General features: G+C 49.9%; 1 protein-coding gene across 1 annotated transcript; it reads left to right on the top strand.

The window, feature by feature from the left end:
• The first annotated feature begins 14,371 nt into the window (after window positions 1-14,371).
• LOC143277683 (sex peptide receptor-like) lies at window positions 14,372-17,608 on the top strand. The gene is made up of 2 exons (XM_076582599.1): window positions 14,372-15,316; window positions 17,029-17,608. Exons 1-2 carry the CDS (start codon window positions 14,414-14,416, stop codon window positions 17,377-17,379), a joined length of 1,254 nt encoding a protein of 417 aa, XP_076438714.1. The 5' UTR covers window positions 14,372-14,413; the 3' UTR covers window positions 17,380-17,608.
• Window positions 17,609-18,870: the final 1,262 nt, after the last annotated feature.

Genomic DNA, 18,870 nt, shown 5'->3' on the forward strand with positions numbered 1-18,870 from the left:
GATGTGCAACACACCGGCAGCTTTGAAACGCAACAAATCAACAACAACAACAACAAAACAACAACAAAGACAAACAATCAACACCTCTGGTCACACTCCACCGTAACAACAAGAACTACAACAACAACATATTGATATAAAGTGCCATTTGCTCTCCCCATTACACCCACCTTCTCATCAACAACAATCAAGTTTCCTTCAACCTTTACTTTCTTCACACACCTTCACATCAACAACAACATTCAATTTCTTCACCCACCTTCACATCAACAACAACCAAGTTTCCTTCAACATTCACTGTCTTCACACACCTTCACATCAACAACAACATTCACTGTCTTCACCCACCTTCACATCAACAACAACATTCACTGTCTTCACCCACCTTCACATCAACACCAACCAAGTTTCCTGCAACATTCACTGTCTTCACCCACCTTCACATCAACAACAACATTCACTGTCTTCACCCACCTTCACATCAACAACAACCAAGTTTCCTTCAACATTCACTGTCTTCACCCACCTTCACATCAACAACAACATTCACTGTCTTCACACACCTTCACATCAACAACAACATTCACTGTCTTCACCCACCTTCACATCAACAACAACATTCACTGTCTTCACCCACCTTCACATCAACAACAACATTCACTGTCTTCACCCACCTTCACATCAACAACAACATTCACTGTCTTCACCCACCTTCACATCAACAACAACCACGTTTCCTTCAACATTCACTGTCTTCACCCACCTTCACATCAACAACAACATTCACTGTCTTCACCCACCTTCACATCAACAACAACCAAGTTTCCTGCAACATTCACTGTCTTCACACCCACCTTCACATCAACAACAACATTCACTGTCTTCACACACCTTCACATCAACAACAACATTCACTGTCTTCACCCACCTTCACATCAACAACAACATTCACTGTCTTCACCCACCTTCACATCAACAACAACATTCACTGTCTTCACACACCTTCACATCAACAACAACCAAGTTTCCTGCAACATTCACTTCCCACGCACGGTCCTGACGACGTTCATTCCCACCAAGGCTCAAATTAGTCCCCGCCTCTTCCCCACCAATCGCCCGGTGTCACAGCCTCAACCCACCCCCCTGCTAGAATTTACCTCGTGGTCATTCTGGGCAAGGCTCGATTGCCCACTGGGGTCAATTCTGGCCTGTCCGCCACCATCATGGTACCCCCAGACCCCCAGGCCCCACGCCAAGATTGAAGTTGGGAAATGCCTCCTTTCTGAGGATCAAATCCAGTTTTTATTTTTTTAAAAAGGGGGGGTGGGGAGTGACTCTGGTCTAGCCTTTTACTGCCCGCGCACCCTGCCTGCCCCCCTCCTCCATGATAACTGAACGGAAGCCAGTGTTGGGCAGGTCTACCTTGATGAGGGTCTGAGTTCCAAACCTTCTCTCGCCCTTTGTCCCAAAGCAAACTGAGAGTCTCGTCTTTCGGATGACAGGCTGTCCCACTGTCCCACCCCCTGTCTCACACCCTGTCTCACTCCCTGTCCCACCCCCTGTCCCGCCCCCTGTCCCACTGTCCCACTCCCTGTCCCACTCCCTGTCCCACTGTCCCACCCCCTGTCTCACCCCCTGTCCCACCCCCTGTCCCACCCCCTGTCCCACTGTCCCACACCCTGTCCCACCCCCTGTCCCACCCCCTGTCCCACTCCCTGTCCCACTGTCCCACACCCTGTCCCACCCCCTGTCCCACCCCCTGTCCCACTCCCTGTCCCGCTGTCCCACACCCTGTCTCACCCCCTGTCCCACCCCCTGTCCCACTCCCTGTCCCACTGTCCCACACCCTGTCTCACCCCCTGTCCCACCCCCTGTCCCACACCCTGTCCCACCCCCTGTCCCACCCCCTGTCCCACTCCCTGTCCCACTGTCCCACACCCTGTCTCACCCCCTGTCCCACCCCCTGTCCCACTCCCTGTCCCACTGTCCCACCCCCTGTCTCACCCCCTGTCCCACCCCCTGTCCCACCCCCTGTCCCACTCCCTGTCCCCCTGTCTCACCCCCTGTCCCACCCCCTGTCCCACTGTCACAGTCCCTGTCCCACCCCCTGTCCCACCCCCTGTCCCACACCCTGTCCCACACCCTGTCCCACACCCTGTCCCACACCCTGTCCCACTGTCACAGTCCCTGTCCCACTCCCTGTCTCACACCCTGTCCCACACCCTGTCCCACTGTCCCACCCCCTGTCTCACACCCTGTATCACTCCCTGTCTCACCCCCTGTTTCACTCCCTGTCTCGCTCCCTGTCCCACTGTCCCACTCCCTGTCCCACTCCCTGTCCCTCTCCCTGTCCCACTCCCTGTCCCACTCCGTCCCACTCCCTGTCCCACTCCCTGTCCCACCACCTGTCCCACTCCCTGTCCCACTCCGTCCCACTCCCTGTCCCACTCCCTGTCCCACTCCGTCCCACTCCCTGTCCCACTCCCTGTCCCACTTCCTGTCCCAATCTTGTCCCACTCCCTGTCCCAATCTTGTCCCACTCCCTGTCTCACTCCCTGTCCCACTCCGTCCCACTCCCTGTCCCAATCTTGTCCCACTCCCTGCCCCACTCCGCCCCACTCCCTGTCCCACTCCCTGTCCCACTCTTGTCCCACTCCGTCCCACTCCCTGTCCTACTCCCTGTCCCACTCCGTCCCACTCCCTGTCCCACTCCCTGTCCCACTCCGTCCCACTCCCTGTCCCAATCTTGTCCCACTCCCTGTCCCACTCCGTCCCACTCCCTGTCCCACTCCGTCCCACTCCCTGTCCCAATCTTGTCCCACTCCCTGTCCCACTCCGTCCCACTCCCTGTCCCACTCCGTCCCACTCCCTGTCCCACTCCGTCCCACTCCCTGTCCCAATCTTGTCTCACTCCCTGTCCCACTCCGTCCCACTCCCTGTCCCACTCCGTCCCACTCCCTGTCCCACTCCCTGTCCCACTCCGTCCCACTCCCTGTCCCAATCTTGTCCCACTCCCTGTCCCACTCCGTCCCACTCCCTGTCCCACTCTTGTCCCACTCCCTGTCCCACTCCCTGTCCCACTCCGTCCCACTCCCTGTCCCAATCTTGTCCCACTCCCTGTCCCAATCTTGTCCCACTCCCTGTCCCAATCTTGTCCCACTCCCTGTCTCACTCACTCCTTGTCCCACTCCCTGTCCCACTCCCTGTCCCACTCCCTGTCTCCATACATAGCCACACACGGGTTTGACTGTTGCCTTCCGGGAGTACCCCGATTTGACGCCGGGATAAAAATAAAAGGGGGGGGGGTAGCAACAAGCTGCAACACCGCCGTCATCTTTCTGGAGGGCGGCTTCTCCGTGGAATCCTTCCCTCATCCTTTCTTCCACCGGGGTCACTAACTTGTGAGACACCGCCACTGCTGTGCTGCGGGCTACTTTCTGCTAAAGGGGTTTTCTCTTCTTCTTTTTTTTTTTTTTTTTAACGTTTACTTTGGAGATTGTCAGTACTGAGGAGATTATTGATGGCTGAAATGTGGTTTGTCTGTGTGTGTGTGTGTGTGTGTGTGTGTGTGTGTGTGTGTGTGTGTGTGTGTGTGTGTGTGTGTGTGTGTGTTCTTCAGTTTAACGTCTGTTGACTGAAGTGTGATTACAGCCTTCTTCACAGTGTCACGTCACGTTTTCCTCACAGCGTTCTGTTCAGTGCAGACCCGTCCGAGTTGGAGTGGGCGATTCTCCATGCAATACTGTCCACAGCTTTCTTCACTGGGGGGTCACTAACCTGTCAGGCACAGTGATGGTTACCTCGTGGGTGCTTAATGGTCAAGGTGTTTACTTGTTCTTTCCTGCTACCTTGTACCCAGGATATCGTCATTAATCAACTCTTTTAATGCCGATTTTGATTTTTGAAAGTCTTAGTGGGAAAATGAGATTATTGATGACTGAAATGCGGTTTGTCTGGTGTGTGTGTTTGTTGTTGTTGTTTTTTTTTGGGGGGGGGGGGGGCGTGTATGTGTGTGTGTTCAGAAGCAGGAGGGCCATTCACTGAGAATTCATCAGCGAACATCTAGTCCCAGTGAAAAGGGAAAAGGATGGGTGTTGTCTGGTGGCCATCAGTCTGACATGGAACTGTCAGTTACAGAGACTGTCAGAGAGATAGTGTGTGTGTGTGTGTGTGTGTGTGTGTGTGTGTGTGGAAGAGAGAGAGAGGGAGGAGGGAGATATGGAGAGACGAATCAGCCTAGTTCATCCATATATTTGGTCATCAAACCTGAACCAGAATACGAGTGCAGAAACATGACCCATCAAAAGACGAAATGCTCAACCTAATGTGTCGCAATAATAATGTTTTTAACATATCATTTCATCTGAAATACGATTTTGGCAGGATTTAGTTTGTTTGCTTTTATGTTCGTTTGGACTGGATTTGTATTGGTTAACTAATTAATTTCATAATTCATTTCTCTTTCTGTATTTATTTGTCAAATTTCGTAGATGTCCAGTGGCTGTCTGAATGGCCAAGCCTGTAGTGTTGTCCTTTCCCCACACAGACCCCATCTGATGTCCAGTGGCTGTCTGAATGGCCTGTAGTGTGGTCCTTTCCCCCACACACACCCCACCTGATGTCCAGTGGCTGTCTGAATGACCTGTAGTGTTGTCCTTTCCCCCACACAGACCCCATCTGATGTCCAGTGGCTGTCTGAATGACCTGTAGTGTTGTCCTTTCCCCCACACAGACCCCATCTGATGTCCAGTGGCTGTCTGAATGACCTGTAGTGTTGTCCTTTCCCCACACAGACCCCATCTGAAGTCCCCGAGACCTCCCCTTTAAGGAATCCCACTTCGATTCGATATGTTAACCATCGTAATGTTTCCTCGCTACATGAAACGTGTGTGTAGATGGCGCAATAGCCCAGTGGTTAAAGCGTTGGGCTTTCTATCTGAAGGTCTCGAGTTCGAATCTCGGTAACAGCGTTTGGTAGGTAAAAGGTGGAGATCTCCAAGATCAACATGTGCAGACCTGCAAGTGCCTGAACCCCCTTCGTATATATACACAAGCAGAAGATCCAATACGCAAGTTAAAGATCCTGTAATCCATGTCAGCGTTCGGAGGGTTATGGAAACAAGAACATACCCAGCATGCACACCCCCGAAGACGGAGTATGGCTGCCTACATGGCGGGGTAAAAACGGTCATACACGTAAAAGCTCACTCGTGTACATACGAGTGAACGTGGGAGGTGCAGCCCACGAACAAAGAAGAAGAAGAAACGTGTGTCATTAAAAAAAAGAAATACACATTCACCTCGTGAGGGAGGGGGGGGGGGGGGGGCGGGAGACAAACAAACAAATAAAGCAACTAACAAACTGTCACAAGAATTGGATTATATCAGGACTTCTCCCCCCTTGTCAGGCAGTCACCGTTTTTAGAGTCTCCTCCCCTGACAGCTGGAATATCTCTTCCCGAACGACTGGCCACGCAGTAAACTGTGAAGAGGAGGGGTGGGGGAGGTGGTGCTGGGGGAAGATTGACAGCATCCACCCCCTCCCCACCCCTACCTCTCCCCACCACCCCGTGGGACTGGCCGACAAAGCCGCGGATAGAATGTTATCTCCCTTCTTCGCTCGCTCTCCTGCAAGGAAGTCGTGATCGCTCTCCAATCTCTTAAAATAAATAAATAAATAAATAAATAAACGATTGAAAAAAAAAACCGCCTCGACTGCAACCGTCGTCTGCAGATATTCTAGAAGGCAGCTTTTTTTTCCTCTTTTATTTCTGGAATGGAAAATAACCGGAGCGTGTGTGTGTGTGTGTGTGTGTGTGTGTGTGTGTGTGTGTGTGTCTGTCTGTCTGTCTGTCTGTCTGTCTGTCTGTCTGTCTGTCTGTCTGTCTATATGTGGAGGTGTGGGAGGAGGGGTGTGGGGGAGAGACGGCAAACACAATGCCTTCACTCTCCATGATGCGGGAGTCCAGGAATCAAAGGAAACCAAAACTGCCAAAAATCAAAAGCGATAAATATGGGTTCATGCAAGAGCTAATGTTTTAGACACAACACAAGGCGTGAAAAGGTTTGACGAACGAAAGGTTGAAGAGCAAAGTCAGCATCTTACAAATAAGTGAAGGAGAGGATTCAGTATAGTTCCCCATGGCAGGGTCAGAGTGTGCGGGAAAACCCATTCGTGGGGAAGGGATGAAGCAAAGTGGAATGAAAACAAAACAACAACAAAAAGTATACACCGTCTGATGGCACCCCCAAGAACAGTGACCACCCACCCACATCTCTACCCTCCATACCTCCCTTGTCCTTCAGGACCACCCACATCTCCACCCTCCATACCTCCCTTGTCCTTCAGGACCACCCACATCTCCACCCTCCATACCTCCCTTGTCCTTCAGGACCACCCACATCTCCACACTCCATACCTCCCTTGTCCTTCAGGACCACCCACATCTCCACCCTCCATACCTCCCTTGTTATTCATTCAGGACCACCCACATCTCCACACTCCATACCTCCCTTGTTATTCATTCAGGACCACCCACATCTCTACACTCCACCTCCCTTTTCATTCAGGACCACCCACATCTCCACACTCCATACTTCCCTTGTCATTCAGGACCACCCACATCTCCACACTCCATACCTCCCTTGTTATTCATTCAGGACCACCCACATCTCTACACTCCATACCTCCCTTGTCCTTCAGGACCACCCACATCTCCACACTCCATACCTCCCTTGTCCTTCAGGACCACCCACATCTCCACACTCCATACCTCCCTTGTCCTTCAGGACCACCCACATCTCCACACTCCATACCTCCCTTGTTATTCATTCAGGACCACCCACATCTCCACACTCCATACCTCCCTTGTCATTCAGGACCACCCACATCTCCACACTCCATACCTCCCTTTTCATTCAGGACCACCCACATCTCCACACTCCATACCTCCCTTGTACCTCATTCAAGGCCGGGTTTGCACTAAATATCACATTGTGAACGTGATCGTTGACCTTGGCCAATCACGAGGTTCAAGTTTTTACTGTGTCTCATCAATGTTGCAGAGAGAGAGAGAGAGAGAGAGTGTGTGTGTGTGTGTGTGTGTGTGTGTGTGTGTGTGTGTGTGTGTGTGTGTGTGTGTGTGTGTGTGTGTGTGTTACCCACCAACACTTACTTGCATCCTGACAAAGAAGGGTTTGATTCACCACCTTTTTTCTTTCTTTCTTTTTCCAGGGGAGGTGATGATTCCTTTCTACAGATCCCGCTTCCATCTGAACCACTGGTGCCGTCACTGTGTAGTCACCCTCTACCTCCACCACCACCACCTCATCACCACCGACGCCCACCACCACCACCAGTACAGTGACAACAGCAGCAGCCATCGAGACAGGGTGCTCACGACGTGTGACGGGGACTCCCTGAGGGACGCCAAGTGTCACCACGTCTGTAAAACCCAGCGACGTGCCAAGTACTGAAGCAGCACCGGGGACTGTGTGTGGGCTCTGTGCAGCTGAGGAGAGGGGTGCAGACGTATCTGATCGGTGGAGGAAGAGCGCACATGTTGTCAAGTATTACCAAAATAAAACTGTACAACTTTTGACACGGTGTAATACGTGTACACCAGAGGTCTGCAGTGCAGCAAGACCTGCTGTGAAAGAACACACAGTTAAAGGGACAAAACCCAAAAGCTGAAAGAAAGAAGGGAACATAGACCAGGAAAACAATAAGTCACCAGAGAAGAAGGGAAAACAGACCAGGAAAACAATAAGACACCAGAGAAGAAGGGAACATAGACCAGGAAAACAATAAGACACCAGAGAAGAAGGGAACATAGACCAGGAAAACAAGACAACAAAGAAAGAAAGGAAAATAGACCAGGAAAACAAGACAACAAAGAAAGAAAGGAAAATAGACCAGGAAAACAATAAGACACCAGAGAAAGAAGGGAAAATAGACCAGGAAAACAAGACAACAGAGAAAGAACAGAAAACAGACCAGGACAACAATAAGACAACAGAGAAAGAAGGGGAAATAGACCAGGACAACAATAAGACACTAGAGAAAGCAGGGAAAATAGACCAGGAGAACAAGACAACAGAGAAAGAACAGAAAACAGATCAGGAAAGCAGTAAAGACAGCAGAGAAAGAACACAAAACAGACCAGGAAAGCAGTAAAGACAGCAGAGAAAGAACACAAAACAGACCAGGAAAGCAGTAAAGACAGCAGAGAAAGAACACAAAACAGACCAGGAAAGCAGTAAAGACAACAAAGGACACCATTGAGAACTTGCAGGTGAAGGTGTCTTTTTACCGGCTAGGTTGAACTTCAGGCATGAAGGTGTCTTTTTACCGGCTAGGTTGAACTTCAGGCATGAAGGTGTCTTTTTACCGGCTAGGTTGAACTTCAGGCATGAAGGTGTCTTTTTACCGGCTAGGTTGAACTTCAGGCATGAAGGTGTCTTTTTACCGGCTAGGTTGAACTTCAGGCATGAAGGTGTCTTTTTACCGGCTAGGTTGAACTTCAGGCATGAAGGTGTCTTTTTACCGGCTAGGTTGAACTTCAGGCATGAAGGTGTCTTTTTACCGGCTAGGTTGAATTTCAGGCATGAAGGTGATGGGCCAGTGACAACGGAAGCCATACCTGCCAGATTGGGCAGTCATCCACATTGCCAGTGTACAGACTGGGCAGTCATCCACATTGCCAGTGTACAGACAGGGCAGTCATCCACATTGCCAGTGTCATCAGCACCAGTGCGAGACGCACACATGAGCAGTGAATCACTGGGCAGAAGCCCCGGACAGCAGGGAGTCACAGTAATCAGAGCAGAACTGGCCAAACACGACACTGTCCCACAGCAGCCAGTGACCACACAGCCAACAGCTACAGACAGCCAAGAAATGACAGCTGATAATACCCAGTAAGCACCGGGATGATGACACCGCTTTCAAACTAAAGATGATCGACAGACTAACTGCCTGCCATGGCTCTGCACTTAATTGATGTCGATGTTGCTCCACTGAACAGGGAGAGAAGCTGAAGCGGAAATAATATGACAGACAGAAAGAGGCGGTTTCCACGTTGAGAGGATGTCACCCCGACGGGAGATAGCCTGAAGGAACCTTGGTTTACACGACAGAGATTTACCTGAAGAAACCTTGGTTTACACGACAGAGGGTTACCTGAAGAAACCTTGGTTTACACGACAGAGGGTTACCTGAAGAAACCTTGGTTTACACGACAGAGGGTTACCTGAAGAAACCTTGGTTTACACAACAGAGATTTACCTGAAGAAACCTTGGTTTACACGACAGAGGGTTACCTGAAGGAACCTTGGTTTACACGACAGAGGGTTACCTGAAGAAACCTTGGTTTACACGACAGAGGGTTACCTGAAGAAACCTTGGTTTACACGACAGAGGGTTACCTGAAGAAACCTTGGTTTACACGACAGAGGATTACCTGAAGAAACCCCAGTTTACATGACAGGGGATTACCTGAAGATACCTTAGTTTACACAACAGCGGGTTACCTGAAGAAATCCCAGTTTACACGACAGAGGGTTACCTGAAAATACCTCAGTTTACCCCTCACCCCCACCCGCACCCCCTCAAAACGAGAGCGATGGAGCTGAAGAGACTGCCGCAGCTGCAACAGTAAAACGTCACAAATTCACGCTGGAAAGGTTGTGAAAATAAATGGAGATTGAAAACACCACCACCAACCAGATATAATGGAATAGAAATCATTAGAGGCGATACGACGCACGGTGCCACGCCCATAAAATGGCGGACAGCCTGGAACTGCGCTGAAACCTTGTTCAGAAACGAAAACAGCTCTTCGGGAGAAAAGAATCAACAAACCCGTAACCTGTACACACGACCGTTCAAAGCAGTCAATTTGATTACCAGGAGAACGAGTCGTGCAGTGAGTCCAGGACCAAAGTAATTATTCCGGTTTCAAACTCTTCAGGGAATAATTTTGCATTTTGTCTTTGTCGCCGGTTTCTTCTTCTTTTGTTGATGGGGCTGTGTTGTGACATCGCCTTCATGTCCTGGTTCATTGTAACAGTGAATACATCTACAGGACTGGGGGGATCATTTCTTCCAAACAAGAATTCATATCCTGGTTCATTGTAACAGTGAATACATCTACAGGACTGGGGGGATCATTTCTTCCAAACAAGACCGCGACACTCAGCGTTTTCCCAAAATTGATGATGATGAAGATGATGATAAACTTGGTGATGATGATGGTGTGGACACTCACATAGTGCCTATCCTCGGTCGGTGATCACGCTCAGCAGTAAACATCAAGAGAACAGCGTGGTGCCCCCTTTTGGGAGTCAGGAACAGATTCCATGACAACGCACTATGGCGCTTTAACTGCCTCCCAAAATTAATTGACCGGTGTAATTACGTTGTACAGTTGTCGTCACGAATCTGTGAAGTGAATGAAAGACCGTGGTACGGGCATGCACAGGCCGATCAAAGCTGAAGTTTTGGAGACACTACAGGGACGTTAACGGGCAGCCATAACTTACAGCTGGAACTGCCAGTTGTGAGAGAACAGCTGACTGACATTTTTCAGGGACGTTAACAGGCAGCCATAACTTACAGCTGGAACTGCCAGTTGTGAGAGAACAGCTGACTGACTGACCACTGCACAATCCCTCTACACAATGCTTCCTTGAACACTCTCTTCAGCGGGAAACAAAGGCCAGGTCTTGTACAGTCTGTCCTCTGACGTCCAGATACAAGGCAGTTTCTGGGGAGTCGACAGAGAGAGAAAGAGGAATGATCTGCATTTCTTTGTGACTAATTGAGTTCAGTGAAGCAAGCAACGGGCTAAAACTTGACCCACTTCATAACGATTACTTGATTAATCGACTAGCGGCTGCGTTTTGTGCCGTTTGGTTGTGATGCAGGCTTCAGCATGACAGAATCCAACAGGCCACGTTAAGGGCACACGCACCGTTCTGCAGTTCGTTGTGGCTGACATTCACAGTCATCGTTGTGCAGTTCACTGTGGCTGACATTCACAGTCATCGTTGTGCAATTCACTGTGGCTGACATCCACAGTCATCGTTGTGCAATTCACTGTGGCTGACATTCACAGTCATCGTTGTGCAGTTCACTGTGGCTGACATTCACAGTCATCGTTGTGCTATTCACTGTGGCTGACATTCACAGTCATCGTGCAATTCACTGTGGCTGACATTCACAGTCATCGTTGTGCAATTCACTGTGGCTGACATTCACAGTCATCATTGTGCAGTTCACTGTGGCTGACATTCACAGTCATCGTGCTATTCACTGTGGCTGACATTCACAGTCATCGTGCAATTCACTGTGGCTGACATTCACAGTCATCGTTGTGCAATTCACTGTGGCTGACATTCACAGTCATCGTGCAGTTCACTGTGGCTGACATTCACAGTCATCGTGCAATTCACTGTGGCTGACATTCACAGTCATCGTGCAATTCACTGTGGCTGACATTCACAGTCATCGTTGTGCAATTCACTGTGGCTGACATTCACAGTCATCATTGTGCAGTTCACTGTGGCTGACATTCACAGTCATCGTGCAATTCACTGTGGCTGACATTCACAGTCATCGTTGTGCAATTCACTGTGGCTGACATTCACAGTCATCGTGCAATTCACTGTGGCTGACATTCACAGTCATCATTGTGCAGTTCACTGTGGCTGACATTCACAGTCATCGTGCAATTCACTGTGGCTGACATTCACAGTCATCGTTGTGCAATTCACTGTGGCTGACATTCACAGTCATCATTGTGCAGTTCACTGTGGCTGACATTCACAGTCATCATTGTGCAATTCACTGTGGCTGACATTCACAGTCATCGTTGTGCAATTCACTGTGGCTGACATTCACAGTCATCGTGCAGTTCACTGTGGCTGACATTCACAGTCATCGTTGTGCTATTCACTGTGGCTGACATCTACAGTCATCGTGCAGTTCACTGTGGCTGACATTCACAGTCATCGTTGTGCAGTTCACTGTGGCTGACATTCACAGTCATCGTTGTGCAATTCACTGTGGCTGACATTCACAGTCATCGTTGTGCAGTTCACTGTGGCTGACATTCACAGTCATCGTTGTGCAGTTCACTGTGGCTGACATTCACAGTCAACGTTCTGCAGTTCGTGTGGCTGACATCCACAGTCATCGTGCAGTTCACTGTGGCTGACATTCACAGTCATCGTTGTGCAATTCACTGTGGCTGACATCCACAGTCATCGTTGTGCTATTCACTGTGGCTGACATTCACAGTCATCGTTGTGCTATTCACTGTGGCTGACATTCACAGTCATCGTGCAGTTCACTGTGGCTGACATCCACAGTCATCGTTGTACTATTCGTTGTGGCTGACATCCACAGCCATCACAGTCCTGTGGTTTCCTGATAAAACAAGGCGTGTTTCTGTTCCTGGCTGTCATGCAGGAGTCACCTTCGCCATGGTCGTCAGGAAGGTTGTAGTCACTTTGGAACAGAACTTGGTGTGTGGCTGTGTCCAGTAAAAACTGACTGATACCCTGTCCAAGCGACTACACGGACACACAGAAGTCTGGATATTTATCTGAGCCATTACATCCGCCTATATGTGGCAGTTCTAAGCATACAGAAATCATGCTATTAACTGGAATGTCGCTTGGAAAAAAGTTTAGTTGTTAAATCTTTAAATCAGTGCATCAAATACAATTCTTCACAAAAACACATCACTATGCTGTAAAGAACATTTGGAAAGAAATGTGCTTGATGTTTTCAACATAGCTACGGCCAAACACGACACCTCCACGACAGGACACATGTAGAGTCAGCAGTTTTCCATTGAAACCCACACTGTTTTGTGCCAGCAATTCGGCTGGGAGGATTCTTTGGACTAAACTGACCTTGAGGACTTTCCAGTCCAGACTTTCTTACAACCAGTGGAATATACTGTGTTTGCAGTGAATCTGAAGCTTCGCTTGCAGTGTGATTAGTCATCCAAACCACTGGTTCTTTCTGAAATAAAACTGTTTGCTTGAAGGAAATACTTTGTTGTTTGACAAAGTCTTCTACACTGAAGAGCGTGGTCAAAGCTGGGAGCAGCAAGGTGTAAGGCACAGTCCTTCTGAAAGGAACAACAGAGGTAAGTGAAGACGTTCTGCCTTTCTCTGATATGGGCATGAAATTGAAGTTTTGTGTCAAGACACAGATACGATTACCATCATGGCGATTTTCAAATCTCTGTGTATGCCCAGATGACTGCTGTGGACAATGACTACGTTTCAGTTTTACACTGGACAGCTCAGGTTGTGTGTGTGTGTGTGTGTGTGTGTGTGTGTGTGTGTGTGTGTGTGTGCGCGAGTTTTGTATACATGTGTGTCTGCGCGTGTTCTGCATCACGATGTAAATGTATGAGAGAGATCTGACACTGAAACACCTGACAGTCTTTGAATGAACTCACTGCAACAAAGTCACGGACCAAACGGAACGGAATTTGATGGAACTTTCTTCAGGACAAATCCCACTAGCTGAGCACCCCGCCCACTGACCACCGGTACCTTCTTTGTGAAGAGTTGTTCTGTCACTACAGGCAGACCAGCCAGCAGGTACCCTCTCCAGAAGAACAGTCTGCGACCAGCCTGAAGGCAAAGTTCTCTGCTGTGTTTGCGGCGATACATTGATTGATTGATTGATACAATAGAGCAGAATAGAATATGTCTTTATTACCAAGTGTACCGGGGTCACAAGGAATATTGGTGGGGGGTAGTACATAACAAGGTACGAACATAAATCGAAAATCATACACAAACACAGATACAGTAGAAATTATGATACATACAAGTGCACATTAATATAAAAACTTGTGCATACTCACACATGCACGCACTGCACACACACACACACACACACACACACACACACACACACACACACACACACACCTGCACGCACGCACGCACACACACACACACACACACACACACACACACACACACAAACAAACACTCACACACACACACACACACACACACACACACACACACACACACACACACACACACACACACACACGTTTCAACAGAAGCCACATATTACATGTGGATGGGGATGATGACTAGATCTTCAGGTAGATGGTTGATTGATTGATTGATTGATTGATCCCAGTGATAAAGTGATTGATTGATTGATTGATTCTGGTGACAAAGTTGGTTGATTGATTGGTTGGTTGGTTGGTTGGTTGATTGGTTGATTGATTGATTGATTGATTCCGGTGACAAATTGATTGATTGATTGGTTGATTGATTGATAAAAAAAAAAAAATGAAGCGCTTTGTCTCAGTCGCAGCAGCCACAACCCTGTGACACCGTGACGTCACGCCCCTTGCCCGCCCTCACCATGAACGGGTCAGCGGCGAGAGAAGACTCCCTCCCCCTTCCCCTTCCCCCCTGCCCCCCGGACCTGCTGCTGACCGGGGATGAGGGTGGTGGAGGGGTGTGGGGGGTGAACGGGAGTGGGGGTGAGGAGTGCCTGGAGAGCGCCATGCGCGGCATGATGCCGCCTCTCATCCTCAGCGTCAAGGCCCCCGCGCGCTACGCCGTGCCCATCAACGGCTACCTCTCCCCCATCCTCGTCTTCCTCACCATCATCAACAACTCCCTCGTCTGCGTCGTGCTGCTGAAGCGCCACATGCGCTCGCCCACCAACGCGCTGCTGGTGGCCATGGCCATCTCGGACATGTTCACGGGGTTCTTCCCGGTGCCCGTGTTCCTGCATTTCTTCAGCACGGAGCGTTTCTGGGAGTACATCCCGTACGAGTGGTGCCTGCCCTACAAGTACCTGTCCGTGCTGATCCCCACCATCTTCCACACGGCGTCCATCTGGCTGACCATGGCCCTGGCGGTGCAGCGCTACATCTACGTCTGTCACTCCTTCAGGGCGCGCACGTGGTGCACGACGGAGAACGTCATCCGCGGCACGGTCTTCATCTACGTGCTGGCGGTCCTCAGCCAGTTGTGCCGCTTCCTGGAGAACTACCCGCTGGCCGTGGAGCTGCAGTCGGCAGTGGACCCCAACCGTACGGTGGTGGGGTGCGTGATGGTGTTCCAGGGCTGGGTGGAGTCCAACAAGGACCTCTACTTCAACATCTACTTCTGGTTCCGGGTGATCTTCATCCACCTGGTTCCCTGCATCTCGCTGGTTGTTATGAACGCCCTGCTCATCCACGCCATGCGCCTGGCCCGCAAGAGGCGCAAGATCCTGCTGCGTCAGAACAAGAAGAGTGAGTCCAAGAAGCTTAAGGTCAGTGGGCATCTTCTTCTTCTTCTTCTTCTTCTTCTTCTTCTTCTTCTTCTTCTTCTTCTGGTTCTGCTGCTGCTGCTGCTTCTTTTTCTTCTTCTTCTGGTTCTGCTTCTTCTTCTTGTTGTTGTTCTTCTTCTTCTTGTTTTTTTTTTTGTTTTGTTTTTTGTTTTTTGTTTTTGTTTTGTTTTTTTATCGTCTTCATCTTCTTCATTTTCATCTTCTTCTTCTCCTTCGTCTTCTTCTTGTCTTGTCTTTCAACTCTCTGAAGAGTCTTCACACATTTTCACACTTACAAATATATGTAAGGACGAAAATGGTCTTGTCTGGAGGCTAGCTCTGACATCACTGTTCATCCTGAAAGAGTCCGCGACATGCCACGGGATTGGTTGGATTGCTGAGGGGGGGGATGAGGGGGGGGGGAGGGACGATGCCATTATGTATGCGCTCCCTGTCTCTGTCTCCCGCTCTCTGTCTCTCTCTGCCTCTCACTCTGTCTGTCTGTCTGTCTGCCTCTGCCTCTGTCTCTGTCTCTTTCTGTCTGTCTGCCTGTCTGTCTCTCTCTCTATCTGTCTCTCTGTCTCTGTCTCTGTCTTTCTCTCTCCCTCCCTCTCTCTCTCTCTCTCTCTCTCTCTCTCTCTCTCTCTCTCTCTCTCTCTCTTTCTTCACAGCACAAAACAAAGTGAATAAACCAAACATTTGATGAATGTGATCGATTTTATTTGGTAATCCACTACGAATTACATTATTTTTCAGACATCCCACAACAAATATTTCTTTTAATGAATCATCACAGGGGTTTTTTGTGTGTGTTTCTTGTTCAAACATTGTAAATGAAACGAAATTTATCCCCTACAGTTTTCACATTATAATTATTCCTTGTGACATCTGTTCAGTGTCTTTGCCTTTTCGTCCTATTTCCATCTGCAGTTTAAGATCACTGATATGAAACTTTTGTTAATGGATAGAGAAGATGACATTCATCCCAACAGTTCCCATATTTCACTCCTTGCTCTATCGGTTTCTCTGTCTTCACTTTTTCTTCTTCCTATTCAGGTCTGCAGTTTGTGATTACTGGAACGAAACTGTGTGTGGGGGTGGTGGGTGGGGGGAAGGGTCCTTTCTTTCTATCATCAACTTTGTCTCTGTGTGTGTGTGTGTGTGTGTGTGTGTGTGTGTGTGTGTGTGTGTGTGTGTGTGTGTGTGTGTGTGTGTGGGCGTACGAGCTTGCTTACTTTGAGCGTGTATGTGGCGGACAGTTTATCAACGGCTGTACATATGATGTCTGTGTTCAGGACAGTAACAACACAGTGATTCACACAATGATGTCTGTGTTCAGGACAGTAACAACACAATGATGTCTGTGTTCAGGACAGTAACAACACAATGATTCACACAATGATGTCTGTGTTCAGGACAGTAACAACACAATGATTCACACAATGATGTCTGTGTTCAGGACAGTAACAACACAATGATGTCTGTGTTGGGTAATCAACACAATGATGTCTGTGTTCAGGACAGTAACAACACAATGATTCACACAATGATGTCTGTGTTCAGGACAGTAACAACACAATGATTCACACAATGATGTCTGTGTTCAGGACAGTAACAACACAATGATGTCTGTGTTCAGGACAGTAACAACACAATGATGTCTGTGTTCAGGACAGTAACAACACAATGATTCACACGGTCATGTCTGTCTCCAGGACAGTAACTGCACCACACTGATGCTGGTGGCGGTGGTGGGCCTCTTCCTGCTGGTGGAGCTGCCCCTGGGCGTCCTGCTCGTCATCATGATCATCTCCAACACCTTCGATGTGAAGATCCTGGACGACCTGACCTTTCAGACCCTGTCACTCTTCTCCAACTTCTTCATCCTCCTGTCCTACCCGCTCAACTTCTTCATCTACTGCGGCATGAGCAAGCAGTTCCGGGAGACCTTCAAGACGCTCTTCACTGGGGCCTCCCTGCCCCTGGACCGGGACTACAGCCACTACATGACGCTGCCCACAGAGAACGGCAAGACCGCAGTCACTGGCGACGAGACCGCCTTGTGAGGGGCCTGGGTTCCAGTCCCTCCCTCTTCCCTTCCAGTCTGACTGGATAGTGAAGCTGGGTGTCTGGTCATCGGGATGACACGGTCAGTTCAGGTCCTGCGTGCGGCACGCACCTGGCGCACTAAAAATAGAACTGAACCCATGGCAACGTGTGTTGTCCTTTGACGAAATTATGTGGAAGAAATCCACCCTGATAGGTACACACATCAAATCCACCCTGATAGGTACACACATCTCGTGCATGCATTCATGGCCTGTCTGGGGTGGTGGGTCGTACAGCTGGTCAGGCATTTGCCAAGTAGATGTGGTGTGGTGTCTGTGTGGCGTGGTGTCTGTGGATTTGTCAGCATTCAGTGACACCTTGAGAAACAAACTGCATTGTGATGCCAGGGGGAGGGGGTGGAGGAGGGGGTATGGAATGCAGTGACGTCAGGAACTGTGCTGCAGAGGGTGGCTGGCCAACGGGTGCCGCCTCGTGCAGAACCCCTCAGCTCCACCTGAAGGCCGATGTGCTGAGTCCAGGACGTGGGTCTACCTGTGTTTTCCTTGTGGTCCTCATCCCCACGACGTGGGTCTACCTGTGTTTTCCTTGTGGTCCTCATCCCCAGGACGTGGGTCTACCCGTGTTTTCCTTGTGGTCCTCATCCCCAGGACGTGGGTCTACCCGTGTTGTGGTCCTCACCCCCAGGACGTGGGTCTACCCGTGTTGTGGTCCTCACCCCCAGGACGTCGATCTACCCGTGTTGTGGTCCTCACCCCCAGGACGTGGATCTACCCGTGTTGTGGTCCTCATCCCCAGGACGTGGATCTACCCGTGTTTTCCTTGTGGTCCTCATCCCCAGGACGTGGATCTACCCGTGTTGTGGTCCTCATCCCAGGACGTGGATCTACCCGTGTTGTGGTCCTCATCCCCAGGACGTGGATCTACCTGTGTTTTCCTTGTGGTCCTCATCCCAGGACGTGGGTCTACCCGTGTTGTGGTCCTCATCCCAGGACGTGGGTCTACCCGTGTTGTGGTCCTCATCCCAGGACGTGGGTCTACCCGTGTTGTGGTCCTCATCCCAGGACGTGGGTCTACCCGTGTTGTGGTCCTCACCCCAGGACGTGGATCTACCCGTGTTTTCCTTGTGGTCCTCATCCCAGGACGTGGGTCTACCCGTGTTGTGGTCCTCATCCCAGGACGTGGGTCTACCCGTGTTGTGGTCCTCATCCCAGGACGTGGGTCTACCCGTGTTGTGGTCCTCATCCCCAGGACGTGGATCTACCTGTGTTTTCCTTGTGGTCCTCATCCCAGGACGTGGGTCTACCCGTGTTGTGGTCCTCATCCCAGGACGTGGGTCTACCCGTGTTGTGGTCCTCACCCCCATGACGTGGGTCTACCCGTGTTGTGGTCCTCACCCCCAGGACGTGGGTCTACCCGTGTTGTGGTCCTCACCCCCAGGACGTGGGTCTACCCGTGTTGTGGTCCTCACCCCCAGGACGTGGGTCTAC

The sequence above is a fragment of the Babylonia areolata genome, chromosome 34 (assembly GCF_041734735.1).
Source record: "Babylonia areolata isolate BAREFJ2019XMU chromosome 34, ASM4173473v1, whole genome shotgun sequence".
NCBI lineage: Eukaryota > Metazoa > Mollusca > Gastropoda > Neogastropoda > Buccinidae > Babylonia > Babylonia areolata.

Excerpts from the sequence above, each read along its gene's own strand:
- LOC143277683 (XM_076582599.1), top strand. The coding sequence starts at position 14,414 with ATGAACGGGTCAGCGGCGAGAGAAGACTCCCTCCCCCTTCCCCTTCCC. Across the intron at positions 15,317-17,028 it reads GTGAGTCCAAGAAGCTTAAG|GACAGTAACTGCACCACACT; the intron begins GTCAGTGGGCAT and ends GTCTGTCTCCAG.